The sequence below is a fragment of the Condylostylus longicornis genome, unplaced genomic scaffold, assembly GCF_029603195.1.
Source record: "Condylostylus longicornis isolate FDR11 unplaced genomic scaffold, ASM2960319v2 ptg000135l, whole genome shotgun sequence".
NCBI lineage: Eukaryota > Metazoa > Arthropoda > Insecta > Diptera > Dolichopodidae > Condylostylus > Condylostylus longicornis.
The window spans coordinates 542,044-560,279 of record NW_026578103.1 but is presented as its reverse complement, the minus strand read 5'-3'; the positions used below and the strand labels follow the sequence as shown (position 1 = coordinate 560,279).

The 18,236-nt window shown below is 30.2% G+C and overlaps 1 protein-coding gene and 1 long non-coding RNA gene across 4 annotated transcripts in view; one reads left to right on the top strand and one right to left on the bottom strand.

Moving 5' to 3' along the window:
• Positions 1–18,236, bottom strand: part of LOC129614994 (uncharacterized) — a 131,520-nt gene that overhangs the window by 49,636 nt on the left and 63,648 nt on the right. The gene's annotated exons all lie outside the window — the stretch shown is intronic.
• LOC129614992 (uncharacterized) lies at positions 12,165–16,625 on the top strand. Its single transcript, XM_055530014.1, has 3 exons — positions 12,165–12,252; positions 14,350–14,587; positions 14,654–16,625. Exons 1-3 carry the CDS (start codon positions 12,199–12,201, stop codon positions 16,096–16,098), a joined length of 1,737 nt encoding a protein of 578 aa, XP_055385989.1. The 5' UTR covers positions 12,165–12,198; the 3' UTR covers positions 16,099–16,625.

The window sequence follows — 18,236 nt, the reverse complement described above, 5'->3', positions numbered from 1 at the left end:
GAAATACTTTATTTTAATGTAAGAATGAACTGCATTACATATAGATTATTTGTTTTTGTTTGTAATAAAATAAATACTATACATACACCAGTGCATGTAGGTATATTGCGTATTGGTCATTTTAATCCTTCTATGAGGGATGATCAATTTCATCAAGCCATTATGAACAATATTTGTAAATAAAACATTTTTTTCCAGCTCGGTTTACTCAGGTGCTTTAAAATGGACACATTTACAAGACGTGTCATTCGGCTTCTGGAATCATTTTGAATGCTTTCATTTCAAAATCAAATTAATCTTATTCAAGTGTTGTATTAGTTAAACCTTTGTATCATTTAAATACAAAGATGTGTTAACATAATGCTTGATTTTAAGAGTTTATTACGTGAGTTAAGAAAATGAAATTGGGTCAAACCAATGATTTGTATTGTAGCACTTTTCCCTTCAACAAATGAAAATACTGCTTTTTAAGGCAATCTATGTGTACCTACTATACTATTAAAATTATTTTCATTATTATACGAAACTATTTCTAGGATTGCATATGTTTAGAATGAACGATTTATGCGGTCTTTGAAATAAAGCAAAATTAAATTTAAAGAGGGGTTAACATAATGCTCGATTTTAAGGGTTAATTATCTGAGTTAAGAAGAGCAATTATTTTTTTAATAGCATTGAATTTACCTTTAGTTTTCTGCGTTTATAGAAATTTGAAAAGACTTTCGGTTTGGCAAATACAAGGCGCCAAAAATTTTAATTTCACAAATTTCGAGATGCTATAACTTGAGAGGATGGGAGGTGGAAAAAAATTTCCTTCTAATGAAATTAACTATTTATTAGTGTCTAAGAGTTGTTAAAATTTGAAACTTTTATAAAAGATATACATTTATGTGAGTTTAGTTATATTTGGATATTGGAGATCATAGAGAAATACTTACGTAATATTATTTTTACAAGTTGTAAATAAATAACATTAATAATTGCCATTTTTTGCATACCACACAACAGAGAAATATGATTTCTAGTAAACCCAATTCAATAACGTAATTTTCCTAAATTTTCTCAATTCTTTAATACAATTTTGAAATTTTGTATTTAGTAACGACTTTATCAGCACAACGGCTGCCATAAAACTTGTATAGAAATTCTTACAGACATTGAAGTTTAATTTTCCGTGTATACAAATGATGCAAAAATTACAATTATCTGAAATTCTTTATTTTAGAAAGTAAAAGTTTTAAGATTTTGAGGGCTTATAATTTAGTGGAATTAACTGAGACCAATCAAATATTTCAAATTATTAAAGCGATTAGTGTACCTATAATTCAAATTCAAATTTTTAAATTGTAATTTGACTTTAAATAGCTTTCCTGTAAACTCATTTAGTAATAAAATGATTCTAAAACTTTAGTGAAGATAACTGTAATAGTATTTTCTTAATAGTAAAACATTTCGGATGAGATTTAATTTTGTAATAGAAATAAACGCATGTTTTTTGTGCAATGAGGGTTCTAACTCTCCAAAAAAATAAATATAGAACGGGATTAATTTCGCACTATTGACAAATTTGAGAATGAAACAAATTTGACAAAATTTTTGTTTGCAGATTAAAACAAAGGCTTTACTAGAATGGAATGGAACATAATAAATAATTCAAAAATATCGTTGGAAAATTTTTCATATCCCCGTAACATTTATATATCTTTCGCATTGCAACATACTTTTACATATCCGCATACTTACAGCATTACATATGTATATAAAAATTTTTTTCAACTTTTATACCCTATTTTCTTAGTTTTTTTAAATTCTTTCATTATTAAAATAGCAGTATAAGTATTTTTTCATTGGTGCCATAACGTCTACAATGTGTAAATGAGTATAAAAAAAAAACAGAACAGAAAAAATTAGAAAAATAACGAAAAATCAAAATTCTTTTTACCATACTTTATGACGCATTACGCATACATTTGAAATAAACGGGTGAGATGAATTTTAATATTTCTGATGTCATTGTCATTTCTAAAATCTCTTTGTTTATACTTATCTACATAATGTATATGTATGTATCTCTTAAAATTTTTAAAAAGTTAAATAATGATACGTTTTCTTATTTTTGCACAAATTCTCTAGTCACAAGTACTTTAGTATAACGAATAAAGAAAAATCTAATGTGACAGCACAAAACCGACCGCAATGTATGTTGTCTAGATATAGCAAAAGTATTCCAGAAGGTTATAAAAATGTGTTTCAATCACACTTCTTTACAATTTTAAGAACACTAATAAGATTTTAATTAACATACCTAGAACAATGTGAATTTGGCTCTTATTAGAGTTTCATGTTATGGCATCTGAATTTTACGAAAACTTCTTTAGTAACTTCTACTAATAACCAGAGCTCAAATACTTAATTTTAAGAAATTCACCAACTCGTTCCGTAGATATGGCAAAAAATATGAAATCGGCCTCCAGATCAGTTTCCGAGCTCATCGAATTAAATTTCAATGGAATCATTTGATTTAATTTAGGAGATACCGCGTACTGTCGAACGAAGCTTACATAATATGAAAAATCAATAAATCTGTTTTTATCAAAATGATCAAAAACGTAAAACAAGCCCGCTAAAAAGTCCAGTTTTCGAGGCCTGATATATAATAAAAGTTGATCAATCCGTGCCATAGCCGAAATAAACTTATCAATAAAATTTCATCAAAATCGCTTCAGCCGAACTTGAGATACACACACTTGCACACACAGCCCGACAGAGCTCTTATTATAATCATAGCTTTATTTAGATGCTGAAAATTCCCCAAAAATTTAACGTAAACCAAGTGAAATAAAAACTAAAACATACAGACCATATAAGAAAAGAAATGAAACTGCTCTTCGCACACATTCCTTTCTGCAATTTATTTGTTTCATCTCCAAGAATTTCAAAGAATGTTTTGTTAAAACGATGTTGTTAAAACGATTTTTAATTGTTCTAATGTTGTACAACTACACTTCAACATAATTATAAAAATTGAAAAAACCAAACATGCTTACGATTGCTATATTGTAACAAGGTAAGAAATAAAGTTGGGTCAAACCAATGGTTTGTATTGTAGCACTTTTCCCTTCAACAAGTGAAAATTCTGCTTTTAAATACAGTCTATGTATACCTATCACACTATAAAAATTATTTTCATTCATATACAAAACTATTACTAGGATTGCATATATTTAGGATGACGCATATATGCAGTCTTTGAAATAAAGCAAAAATTAACATAAAAAGGGGTTAACATTATGCTCGATTTTAAGGGTTAATTGTGTGTGTTAAGAAAAATAATTATATTTTTTAGTGTCACGAAATTTACCGTTAGCTTTTTGCGTTTATAAAAATTTGGAAAAGCTTGCGGTTTCGGAAATATAGGGTGTCAAAAATTCAAATTTTACGATTTTCAAGAGGTGATAACTTGAGAGGGGGTGGAGATGGAAAAAAAATTTCTTCTAACGAAATGAACTATTTGTTAATGTCTAAAAGCCCCTAAAATTTCAAAGTTCTAGAATATAGGATCTAGAAGAAAAAAGACATCAAAAATTTGGAAAAAAAGGACTTTAGATAACGGTAAATTTCAACGGCCATTTTGTTTTTCTAAAGTTTAACTATAGTATACCGCGCTAGGGGAAGCAAGCCGCTGCCTTTCTGCGTTTGCAAAATTTCAAAAATACTTATGGTTTCATTGCAACAAATATTTAAAAAAGGCCATTTTTATGGTTTTGGGGGGGTATAACTTCTAGAGGGGGGGAGATAGGTAAAAATTTTGTTCTACGAAAATAAGTTTCTAGTAAAGATCTATGTATATATAAAATTTCAGCTTTCTATCTTCAAGGGTGTAGAAGTTTTGTAAACAGACACACGGACGGACGGACGGACGGACGGACGGACGGACGGACGGACGGACGGACAGAGTGAAACTAATAAGCACTTTTTTCAAAAAAATTTTTGGAAAAGTGCTAAAAAAGTACTGATTACATTGTAGTTTTACGTGCTGTAGAAGGTACAAATGTAAAATCATCTCTTTTAAATCATTCAACGATTGCCTCGAAGTTTTGAACTTTTGATGCCTCATATTTCAGAAACCGCAAGCTTCTTCAAATTTCTATAAATGCAGAAAGGTAACGGTAAATTCCATGACATTAAAAAATATAATTATTTTTCTTAACTCACGCAATTAACCCTTAAAATCAAGCATTATGTTAACCCCACTTTATATTAATTTTCGCTTTATTTCAAAGACTGCATATATGCATCATCCTAAATATATGCAATCCTAGAAATAATTTTGTATATGAATGGAAATAATTTTAATAGTGTGGTAAGTATAAAAGACTGTATTTAAAAGCCGTATTTTCCCTTGTTGAAGGGAAAAGTGCTGCAATACAAACCATTGGTTTGACCCAACTTTATTGTAATAACTTTTTCATTTTACTAATTTCTTTTCTAATATTTCATAAACATTTTTAAAAAACTTTTTGATCTGAAAATTATCAATTCTCCTTTGTTATTTTTTTTGTGCATAATGATTGCAAATTCTTTGTAATTCATCAAATTATTGAGAGTTTGAGCTCAAATTTTGGCATTTTTACTGTCGAAAATTTAGATTTATGAAAACTGGGTTAAGATACTTACCATGCTACCCATTTAAAGCCTCTTGCAATAATACATATGGTACTGGTTGCATATTTTTTGTTCCAACTTCGCTAGTGTTGACGTCCGTAAATCAAGTTAATGTTTTTCTAAATGATTTAGCAAATTTATTATGCAATTCAGTAATGCCACAACAACAAAACAAAAAACGTTTTAGTTGGTCTAAACCAACTGAATTATACCCTGCAACTTGACAATCTGAGTATAACAAGTCTTTATACTGATGGTTGCTTTATACTTTATACTGATGATTGTTGGAAGGCAATTACTCAAACCTGTTAGACCATTCCACAAAAACTTATATGTCTAACATATAAAAGCAAAATCTAATGAACCCAGCTTTAATATTTTTCCGAATATTTAAAAATAGCTTTTGTAGTTGTTTAGCAGCTACCCGAATCTGTTGAGCCATTCCACAAAAACTTCGAAAATATCACTGACCTACACATGACTGACACAAGTTCGACACATGACTGACTAGTTTTATAAATCAAGCTATACAAAATATACAAAATTAGCTTTTAGAGTTGTATGGCAACTACCCGAACCAGTGCAGCCATTCACTATAGTATTTAGCGCGCTATAATATGTAATTGAACACACGTATACAAAATTTCATATTTATATCTTTATTAGTTTTAGAAATATTTAAAATAATCTTTTTGAATTGTGTGGCAGCTACGAGAAACCGTTGTTTAACCTGGTCCAGTAACAATTCAGTGAAAAGAAGCAACTTGTGAAAGTTTGTCCGTATTTGTTTTATTCGTTTTTGAGTTATCGTGCGATTGGACGAACGGTCGGACAGGTCAAAATCAGCGCAAAATTTTACGCTGCGCACGAGTGCATACACATGTCCGCGCGGTAGATGGTAGATGGCGCGGTAGATAAAATTTGACGTAAACACCTACTTTCGCAGATGACACTGAACTTACTATACCAGTAGCAGTTCAATTGTTTGACTTTTCAGTTTAAAAAGTCAAACGCAACTTAGATATAATTCGGATTAGATGAATTTTAATATTTCTCATGATTATTCATTTGATTTTAATTCGCTTTATAATTCTGCGGTTTTTTGTAAGTGCCACACTACGACAATTAAAAAAAATCTATTGAGTATATATACAGTATATATTGTCTAGTTTAGTGAAAAAGAAAGAGAAGATTATGAAAACGCATTTTAAACACTTCTTTGCAATCTACAAAAACGTGAAATTCGCTCTTAGTGCAACTGTGGGACCCCAATTCCCTAAAAAACTTCACCAGTTAGTTTCGGTAAGGACTCAAATATCAAATTTCAAAAAATTCCATTTTTGTGTTCCGTATATATGGTTCAAAATATAAAATCGGTCCCCAGTTAGGTTTCCGAGATTTGATCCTTCCAAAAAATTTATATTTTCATTGTTTTAATATCTTGAATTTAAATATTAAATTTGAAGGAAATTGGTTGATTATTTCTGTTTATGTGTTGCTTTGAAAAGCGAGGTTCTTCAACTGAGGACTGAGAATGAGAAGCTAAAGAAAGAGAAACATATGCAAATTAAAAGCAATAAGTCTAATGATAGCAGTCATAAAGAAAAAGACGTTACACCACAAGCAAAGCAGGTGAGGTCAGTCTTAGACGCCTACTAAACAGATGAGGAAGAACTCGCCAGAGAAACAGATTGGATACTAAATAACAAAAGAGATCCAGTAAAAAAAGAAAAGCGGAATCATCTCCGGAAGTGGTAGAGGCGACGGTTAACGCTGAGAAGGCAGCTGTTCCTTATTCTAAAAATCTAGGCAATGTCACGAAAAACTTTAGGCCGCATTAAGAAATAAGGACATCAATTACAAGGTTAAAATGATGAACAACAATCAATTTAGGCTCATTGTAAATTCCGAAACAGCAACAGGAACCTTGCCAGGACCATGAATGGATCTGGACTATAATGGCATATCTATGAAAATAAACATGCCAGACCAATAAAAACCATGGTAAGAAATCCTTACTTCTTTTAAAAAAATAAAAGATAATGGGAAAAGCATTATGGTTTTTCTAGCGCTGTTTATGTTAACGTTCTCAAATGACGAGGAGATGACAGGACAGGAAACGACAGGAAACTCTCACAGCATTCTGGGTGACCTAGGCGACAGATTTATATTGCGGGGTGACTTTAACGCCAATCACACTGATTGGAGTTCGAAGCATACTTCAACTAGAGGAAGAGAACTGAAGGCAACTCTTGGCCGACTGATGTTAATAAGTGTCCAAATTTAATATATTTCTTTATAACAAAGCGGATTGCGAAAAGCTTCATTGAGGTTTATGATAACTATGATCTTAACTCCGATCATTCGGTGGTTATTCTTGAACTTAAGGAAAATATTGTAATGAGAAGAGCGAAACCTCTGCTAACAAATTGAGCTAGAGATGAAGGTTGAACGACAAATTGATCTAGGGAAAAGAGTAAAAACATCCCAGCAGATAGACGAGGGGGCCAAAAATTTTACTAAAATTATTCAAAATGCGGTATGGAGTAGTTCGAAAATTAAAGCTATTAGAAGGGTTGACATTAACTATCCTCCACATATACTAGCAAAAGTAAGGCAAACGCATGATCCTACTGATAAGGCTGGAGATAACCATGAATCGCAGCAACTAAGGCGTTGTATTAGAAAATACAAGGAGAATTCGGTTGCCAATTATGTTCAAAATTTGACGGCGTGTGAGAAAACCAATTACTCACTGTGGAGGGCAACAAAGGAAATGAAGCAACCTATCAAACATCTTGCTCCTATTAAACAAAAAGATGGAACGTGGGCAAAAACTGACAAAGACGAGTCAAATACGTTTGCGGGTCATTTGGCTAATATATTCTGTCCGCATGACAGCCAAGGCTTGCACGAAAATGAGGAATCTGCTTTTGTTGGGAATAGGGTGACTATTCCAACTGTCAGGAAAAGAGATGTTATAGAGGAAATCAGGACTCTTAAATCTGAAAAAGCTCCAAGCTTTGACCTAAAACGGGCGATATTTTGAAAAAGTTGCCCAAAAGGGGTGTAACGATGATTACGCGCCTAATAAATGCGTGTATAAGTTTTAATTACGTGCCTGATCTTTGGAAAGCTGCAGTGATAATTATGCTGCATAAACCTGGCAAACCTATAAACGAGGCGCCTTCTTATAGACCAATCTCATTGTTGCCGATAATTTCAAAACTTTTATTGAGAAGGCTTGAGCCAACAATTGAAAGTAAAAAGTTAGTCCCGAATCATCATTTTGTTTTTCGAAGAAATTACTCAACCTTGGATCAGATTCATCGAATAACTGACCTAATAGAAAATTTTCTGTAGATTCACAAAATAAATCTACACAACAATTACAAGAGGCCAGTGATGAGATCTCTAAATGAACTAGAACATGGAATATAAAATTAAATGGGCACAAATAAGTAAACGTCAATTTCACTAATACGAAAATTGACATTCGTATCCGGTTCGGATAAATTATTCGGATAAATGTTCGCGTCTTAATTCCGTTCGCAAACCCGGCGAAGTATTTGGGTATGACATTGAACGCAAAGCTCAGATGGAGGGAGTACATAAAGAAAAAGAGAGCTCAACTCGTAGAAGAACACAGGAAGTTTAAATGGCTTTTGGGAAGGCATTCTTCGTTATCAATATACAACAAAGTTTTGATATATAATCAAATATTTAAGCCTGTCTGGGCTTACGGTATTCAATTATGGGGCAGCGCTGCGCATATTCAATCTATTCAAAGATTTAAAAATAGTGTATTACGGGACTTTGTAAACGTCCCCTGGTGTGTCCGTAATGCCGATATACACAGGAATATCACGATCCTAAGTGTCACAGACGAAATTAAAAAGCAAGCGGCCAATCATAAAATTTGTTTATCCAATCGTGTCAACATCGAGGCGGCTCTATTGGTTGACAATCAAAACTTTGTTAGGAGACTTAAACGTACGAGATCTCTTCGAGCTAGTTTAATAGTTTTTATCTGGAACAATAAGTACTTAGTACGCTGTTATGTCAGATAAAAAACTGGTAAGGAATTAAAAAAGCTGGAAAAATGAATGGTTAGTCGTTTCCGGCTAGTTTAATAATTTATTTTGAGGAGGGTGTTTTTTAGTGGATTAAAGTTCCACACTACTGCTTTTCCTCTGACAGTGTCTTTAGAGATTTTTCACCCTTCCTCTCGATAAAAAAATAAATTTCTCTTTATATTCGCAAAAATGTAAAATCGGCATGCAATACGGTTCAGTTCTCTAACATATCCCAAAAGTTGATCAATCTTTGCCATAGTCAAAATGAACTCACACATAAAATTTAATGAAAATCTGTTCAACCGAACTTAAGATAATCGCGTGAACACATAGACAGACAGGCCGACAGGTTGCTAAAAATAGTTTATTTATACTTCCTTACTATGTAGAAGTGCGTGTACCGAAAGCTCGATATGCAAATTTGTTGCCATTATAAAAATTGTAAAAATTGAAAAGAAAAAATTGAAAATAATAAAAGTGTAAATAGTTTTGAAGCGTCTTACATATATTATGTTAATAAATAGAATAATTTATACCACCTTTTCCAAATTTCTTGAAACCGTAGATGAGAAATCAGTTAAGGAATGAATGTTTTAAAACTAAAATTCTTGAATTTAAATTTAGATTTTTTCTATCAAATTCTTAAAACAATGAGTTAAGATATTAATAAAATATGTAAATCGCCTTTTGCAAATAAGATGTGTAGTTAAATAGAATCAATTCACTAAGTAATAGATATAGCGTGTGAACAAATATTATTGACAATATCAAGTAATACACTTAGTAAAACATAATAAATAAACAAATTACTGGCGCTGTTTGAACAGATGAAAACTCATTTTTTATAGCTGAGATAAAATTTTTCGCTTAGAAAAAAATGTGAATAAAGGAAAATTTTGAAAACAAATTGTTGGTATCCTATTGAAATAATATGAACATTTAAAGAATCAAATTGTGTAACATTAAACAGTTATCTTTAAAACAAATTACTGTAAGCTTTAGGTCAACATTATTCCATGCAAAATCTTGATTCTTAAATAAATTTTATACAGATTTACAGCAGAAGTCGAACTGTTTTTCATACTCGTATAATCAAAGCCTGATTACTAATTATTTTAAATATATTAAACCTTGAACATGAAAATTAAATATTAAAGTGAAAGAAATTTCTGTTAAACAAACTTTTTGTTGATATTATTTAAATATAGTTAATTAACAAATTAAATAGAATCTTAACATCTTAATTTAAATTAAAACAAATGAACAAACACTTTTAGTGTAAATAATTTGTAGACATCTTAGTTATAACATAGTTATAATTTTCACAAATGAGTAGCAGTTCTTCTGTTCTTAGCAATTTCAAACTTCTTTTTAGTAATTTGAACATTTCTTATGAAAAATTTATATTTTCGTTGATTCATTTTTAGTTCAAAACCATTTAAATATAAAATAAACGTCTATCTATGTATAACGTCTAAGTATATCTATGTATAACGTACATATGTGATTGGCAATAAGTCCTCAGATTTATCTATTTTTCGAAACTCTAATTTTTATATAATTATACCCTGCACCTTCGCAAAGGGTTTATTGACTTTGTAATGGAGTTTGAACATGTAACGTATATATATTCTTGCGCAGCGCAAAATTCTGCGTTGATTTAGACATGTCCGTCCGTCCGTCTGATCGCACGATAACTAAAAATCAAATAGTGCAATCGAAACCAAACTTCCACAAGTTGTTTCTTTTATACCAAGGACGGACACTATTGTAATTTGAGCAATTCGGCCAACGCGTTCGGATAGCTGTCATACAATTCAAAGAGTTTATTTTAAATTTTTAAAAACTAATAAAGATATAAATATGAATTTTTGTACACGTGTGTCTAATTACATTTTAAAGTGCGCTAAAAATTGTAATAAATAGCTGCACTGTTTGGGTAGCTGCCGTACAACTCCAAAAGATAATTTTAAATATATGGAAAAATAATAAAGTTACATTCATGAAACTGGGAAGTCTTGTGTCTAACTATAGGTTAGATATAAATTCCTGAAGTTTTTGTGGAATTACTTGACAGTTCGGGTAGCTAACGCATACAACTCCAAAAGCTAATTTTAAGTGTTCGAAAAAATAAAAAAGCCAGATTCATGAAACTTGGAAGTCCTGCGTCCAATTATAGGTCAGACTTATCCGTGAAGTTTCTATAGAATGATTTCGCAGGTTCGAGTTGCTGCTATACAACAATGTAAAGTGTAGGGTATAGGTAACTATACAACAATGTGACTGAAACGTTTTAACTTGTTTTAATCAGTTTCGGCACCGAAACAAATGTGCGAGTACTCCAAGGTCATAAAGGAATTGATTGTCAAAACAAATAAGAAATGATTTTGAAAGAGTAAGAGGTTCAACTAAGTTTGTTATTAAAACAAAACATACATTAAGGCGATGAGCAAGAGTACATAATACTGTACCATTCTAACACTGCAACGTTCACTATCACTAAAATATTTCCATTTTGTAAAAATTTTTACCGACCGCATTGCATACAATAAGAGAGGTTGTTTGATGGCAACAAATTTTACATACCAAGTTTTCGGTGGGAACGCACTTCTCCAAAGTAGGGAAGCGTAAATAAACTATTTTTAGAGATGTTTCGGTCTGTCAATCTGTCTGTCTGTGTGTGTATACCTGTATCTCAAGTTCGGTCGAACAGATTTATATAAATCTTATATGTGAGTTTGTTTTGACTATGTCACAGATTGATCAACTTTCGGTAGCTAGACTTTTTTGCTGGCCAATTTTAGATTTTTGCACATATAAAGAGGAATAATCAACCCCTTCCCTTGAAATTTAATATTGAAATTTTGAGTATTAAAACAATGAAGATATAAATTTTTTGGAAGAATCAAGGCTAGGAAACCAAGCTGGGGGCCAATTTTACATTTTTAATCATATCTACGTACCTACGATTTTTGCTTAATTTTAAGTTCACTGAATTTTTATAATTGAAATAATAAACTTTTATATGAAATGAAAATAAATGAGTTTACTAAAATAAAAAAACCTAAATAATTTTGAACACAAATTTTCAATTTTCATTTAGTGTTCAAAATTAAAAAACTTTTCAAAATAATTTATTAGTTTGATGCTCTTTCGAAATTTTGATAAATATAAACTTTACATTCAAGACAATTAATGCATTTCGTAAATACAATATTATAAAATAACAGCAATAACTTCTTTCCAAAAAATTACAATACTTATTAAAAATTTCCCCAGAATTATGAAATATCTAATACATTATTGATGAAATCAAATTTTCGAAGTATTTGCACAATTGGTAAAATATTTATGTTTACCAATATTTACTTTTAAGTTATTCTATATAAAAACTTTTCGTACAAGTTAAAGTTCAGTTTTAAACTCTACTCACTACAATATATTACTAATCAAATAAATGATTAAAATGAAGTTAACATATTTAATATTTGCAATATTTTGCTTTGGGCAGGTATGTAGACTTTAATAAAAATAATAAAAAAACTTATCGCCCTACATGTAATTCTAAATATTTTTTTATAAGACGCAAAAAAACATCATCTTAAAAAAAACCATGCAATATAGTGTTTATTTTCATATCCAAGGCAATTGCATGATTGCATATAATAATCGCTTTTCGTTAAAAACTCTATTTTACATGCCGACTTTTTAATGAAACGAAAATATTTTAATGGAAGTTCATATCCGAATTCAGATTTTACTTTGGCACATGACAGATTTTTGATCATTTTCAAAAACAAATTAAAGAAATTTTTTTTAGACTGACCGTCTTGCTTTTCAAGAAGTTCAGGTACCAATAGCTAAACTTTTGCTGCTCCCAATTTTACATTTCCCTATACATATATTGATATATAATCAACCGAGATCCTTGAAATTTAATACTTTAATAATGATAGTTAAAAAATTAACGCCCCAATTTTTTGGTATATCAGAGTTATAATTGCAATTTTGTTTTCCAACGAAACTAACTGAAAAGCTTTCCAGAAAATCGGATCTCAGAATGGAACTTTTTTCTAGAATTTAAATTTACGGTTTTCCAACTGTAACTGCTGAGAGCCTCAAAATTTAAATTAGAAGTTTAGAGGACATTTCCATAACCTTGGGTAACATTAACACTAATAATTTAAATAATGTAAACAAATTCATTAGATCTTGTGTTATTGAGAAAACACAGTAGTGGCCGAATATCTTTACGATATTTTTTGGTATTTTTTTTATATATAAGGAATTCTATTAACAAACTAATTAATTCAAAAATTTAAAAACGTATTGTACGGTCTTTCTGCAGACGTGCTTTTGCATGTACTGTATGACTAATTGCTTCATAATATGAGCACAAGCAAACTGAAATTCGGTTTAAAAATACATATTTATATATAAAATTAGAAACAAACTTTAATTTTAAATTATGTAATAACAACTCAGAAAATATTCAGATTATCTCAGATTATTGTGACTAATTGTTTTTGCCAATAGCATTGCATACAATAAGTGAGGTTATGTGGTGGCAACGAATTTTCTCCATAGTAGAGAAGCGTAAATTAACAATTTTTAGCGAGGTCTCGCTCTGTCAGTCTGTATCTCAAGTTCGGCTTAACGGATTTTCATAAAATTTTATATGTGAGTTTGTTTTAACTACGTCACGGATCAGGTCATGGGAACTAGACTTTTTTGTAGGCCAATTTTAGATTTTTGCTCATATAAAAAGAAATAATCTACTTTCCAATTTTCTTAAAATTTAATATTTAAATTTGGAGTGTTAAAATAATGAACATATAAATTTCTTGGAAAGATCGGAGTTCGGAAACCAAATTGCGGGCCTATTTTACATTTCTTACGATATATACGGAAAAGATTGTTGGATTTTCTTGAAATATTACATTTGAGTTCTAGTTGTTACCGAAACTAATTGGCGAACTTTTCAGGAAATTCGGATGGCGCAAAACAAAACTCTACTAAGGCCAAATTTACAGTTTTCTAGGTGTGTTAACTAAAAGCTTAGAAGCGCCCGAAAAACTGGAAAGAAGTGCTTAAAAGTGATTTTTATAATCTTCCGTAACATTTTGACTTAACTAGGCAATACACACTGTTGTCGGTTATGTGCTGATCATATCATATTTTTTTTAATTTATATTGTCAAAATATCTGAAAGAAACATATTCAATGAAACAATTATTGATATTTTAACATTAAATATCTACTATTTGTCAACTGTCATCATGTTACTTCAACTTTTCAAGTTAATTCGATGTTTTAATTTATAAAATAGTTCTAAAATTTATTAAATAGCAATTAACGACTGAAAAAGGGCTAAGCACCCTTTAGAATTAAAAATACATATATGAAGCCTCTACTACAACAATTTTTTTTAAAGATGCATTTACTGGAGAACTAAATTTGTGAGTCATTAATTTGCAAAAAATATTATCCCTTAACTCGTCCACAAGCGGTTTTTATTACTATAAAAATGTGTCATCTATAATATAATATTTGAAAAATATCAGACTAAATTGTAACTTTTAAATTACTTTTCTTCGTTTCTCTGCAGACCTTAATTGTAAAATCTGAAGTAAATTTGATAGATGGAGCAAAAATTTACAACCCTGACGCTAAACTTTCACAAAAAGATGTACAAGCAATACCTGCCTACATCGGTTTGAAATTAAAAACTGCATTAAGCGATGCTCAAACGAAGTTTTTTGCAAGTTTTGAAGAACCAATTAATGATTTAGCTGAATTTATATGTGAATTGGAAGTATCATTTGATATTTTCAACACAACTAAGAGTAAGTTAAATTATTCAAATTTATTTCAAAATTTGTGCATATTCTTATACTTATAAAACTTTTTAGCGACGGATGTGGTTAAAGATGTCATAAAAAAATTTAAATCTGCTAGTATCATAAATGTATGCAGTAGCAAGTCAATTATAAAAACTATTACAGAGTTTGCAAATGAAAAAATATGTGAAGAACCATCTTTACTGGAAATTGCTTCGAAAGCTTTGGATCAGCTTGATGAATACATAGATAAATTAACAACATATCACAATGGAGCATTCAACCTCTTTTATCATAAACAGTCTGATGAAATCACTTTATTGCAGGCCATCACGGAACAACAGTTTACAAATTTTAAGGGTAGTTCAAACGAAAAGCAACAAATAGCCAATTCACTTAGTAGTTTGCGAGATAATGTCTTGAATTTTATAATTCAAAAGAAAGCAGCAATTAAAGGAAATTCTGATTCTACTAACTATTACCAAAACAGTTTAAGTCTCATTGACAACCTCATCCAGAGTATTAGCGGATTTTCAACTAAAGGCGCTTTTCAAGATAAACGCTTTGTTAATGACCTTATTAAGCTTTTAAGTAAAGTCAAAACTTCACTAATTGAAATTAGTAAAGCTGCTGATTTTGTCCATAATTCTCTGTCTGACACGTTTGGACAAATTGTATTCGATTTTGGAAAAGATTTACAAGATTGTATTTTAGATAAAATTTCAAATTCGCGATTCACTAATTTCATAGATTTAACAGAGAATGCATTAGGTATTACGTCTTCCGGTATACCAATTACTGATGATGTTCAAACAATTTATAACATAATTAGTAAAATTAAATATTGGGCAGACGAGTTTAATGAAGTGCGAAGTTTACTGTGCGATATAACAGATTATGCTGATAAAATTCAAAATGGAATATGTTCCGTATATAAAGGAGCTAAGAGTTTGTATAACGAAGGAAAATCCAAAGTCATGAACCGAATTAATAAATATGAACATTATTTTAATTGTTTCTTAGAAAATCTCAAACCTTATGATCATCTAAAGCCAGCGTATGATAAATTTTCAAATTCACACGATGGACTCTTGAGTTATGCCAAAGAATCATTTTCTAGTATTGTAGATCATTCAACTGGTTTTTTGACAGATGTGTTAAAGGAATTTAATCCAGAATGCGCAAAAGACATCAATGTACAAACACCGGTTAATGTGCTTTTAAAAGAAATTGAACCATGTCACATACATATCAGTGACAAAGCTTATAGTTTGCCTAACTATTGCGATGAAAAAAATCATGACACGTATAGGGGCTTTTTTGGGTTTTTTGGTTCGAGTAAAGTGAGGTTCTTTGAAGATGATAACCTGACTTATGTTTACTATCATGACGTTATACCATTAACTGATTTGCACTCTGATTTATGGAAAGGTGTGGAAAAGTTCAACGAATGCATTCAAGACAAATTTAAAACTGCTGGAAATAGTTTTTTGAAAATTTTGAAAGACTGCGCTTAATAATCGAAATTGCTTTTAATAAGGTCATCGTCTTCTATTCCCAAATTTTTTTTATTGTTAATAGAATGAATTTAAAATAATTTAATAAAAGGCTATTACATATTCTTCACAATGAAGTAAGGATTTTTATAACGTAGACTAGCTTTAGGGTAAGTGTTAAATAAAGGAAAAGTGGAGCAATGGACCACATAAGTTTTTATGTAGTAGTATTTGTTGAGTTTTTCCTTCCTACGATATGTTGTAGATGTACAAGTATTTCATTCAAATATGTATAAAAAATTTATACATATTAGAAGAAGTAACTCAACTTAGTAATAATAACAGTACTTCTGGACTCAATTTAGGGCAGTATATATAACTTAAACTTATTGCTATAATATATAAATAAGAGATGCGTATTCGAAGAAAAAAGCGTTTCTTAATATTTTTAAACTTGAGTCTCACAAAATCATATGAACTTTTGTGTATACAAACTTATTGCTATAAGAAATATCAAGCAACTTTTTATACCCAGCACTTCGTGAAGTGAACTTTTGTATGGAGTTTGTAACTACTTGAAGGAGTCATCTACGGTATGCACATATATATATATTCTTGTTCAGCGTAAAATTCTGCGTTGATTTAGACATGTCCGCCCGTCTGTCCCATCGCACGATAACTCAAAAGCGAATAATGCAATCGACACCAAACTTTCACAAGTTGTTTCTTTGTGCCAAGGGAAAACCCTATTATAATTAGACTAATTAGGACAACAGTGTCGAGTAGCTGCCATACAACTCAAAGAGTTTATTTTAAATATTTCGAAAACTAATAAATATCAAATTTTGTATTAATATCAAATTTTGTAAAGGTGTATCCAATTACATTCTATATATGCTTTAAAAATTTCAATGAGATAACGGCAGTGGTTCGGATGGCTACCATACAACTCCAAAAGCAAATTTTAAATATTTGGAAAAATAATAAATTCAGATTCATGAAACTTGGCAATCGTGTGTCCAATTATAGGTCAAATCTTAGTTAGTCTTGAGGTTTTGGTTGAATTGCTTGTCTGATTCGGATAGGTGCCATAGAAGTCCAAAAGCTAATTTTAAATATTTGGAAAAATAATATAGTGAGATTAATGAAACTTTGCAGTCGTACATCCAATTATGGGTCAGACGTATCCGAGAAGTTTCTATAAAATGATTTCACAGGTTCGAGTAAATCCTACACCACGATGAAAGGTGCAAGGTATAATTCAATCGGTTGATACCGACTAAAACACTTTTATTTGTTTAGATATAACTCGACAGAAAATAAATTTTGTTACCGAGTTTAAAATCACTAGAGTTTTTATATTTTCATAACATTTGCTTAATATTTTTTGAAAGTTTGAGAAAAATTTTAAATATAAAAGAAGTTTCTCTTATTGATTCGGTTGGATGTGAAAACTAGCAGGTATCTAAAAAACAATAAGAAAACCTTTCTTTCTTTTTACTCTATGCAATATTGGCTGCTCAACAAAATCCTGTTAATGGATAGTTGATATTTAGCTTTAGAGCAAACAATTTGTATCATCTTGCTACGGTTATATATGTATAGTTTACAATTTGGAATTTTAAATAAATTAACTTTTTAATATATTTTAAATTCTGAAATTTCAAATTTTTAAAAATGAGTTGGACTGTCAAAAAATTTTCCTACGTCTATTATATTATATACAAGTTAACGTTGCCCATTATTTCAGACGTTAACCTATCATCTTTCACCAAAAAAAAATCATTTAAAAATTGCGAAATCATCAACACAGCATTTTTCAGTATTAACTACCTTAAAAATTGGTTCACATAAAAATTGCGCCTATAACAATTATGCTTATAATCCAAGTAGAGCGATCGGTAATTAAAATTAAAATTTTATAAAATTATTCATTAGTATTTTGCACTGACAAATGAAAAGTAATAAAAAATTTTTTTGTTAAAAGAAATTGAAATATCGTCTTTTATTAAAGTAAAGTAAAATAATCTTTCTTGCAATATAAAGTAATTAAGGTAAAGGACAGAACCCAGATTGACGCCATAGAACATTAATTGGCGTCCGAGTCCAGGGACACCTGTGAAAATTGGAAACTAAATTAAAAGTTTAAAATATTAAAT

Bases quoted from the DNA above. Each gene is read 5' to 3' on its own strand.
- LOC129614992 (XM_055530014.1), top strand. From the start codon at position 12,199: ATGATTAAAATGAAGTTAACATATTTAATATTTGCAATATTTTGCTTT. The intron at 12,253-14,349 runs GTATGTAGACTT...GTTTCTCTGCAG, and splicing joins CAATATTTTGCTTTGGGCAG to ACCTTAATTGTAAAATCTGA. The intron at 14,588-14,653 runs GTAAGTTAAATT...AAAACTTTTTAG, and splicing joins TATTTTCAACACAACTAAGA to CGACGGATGTGGTTAAAGAT.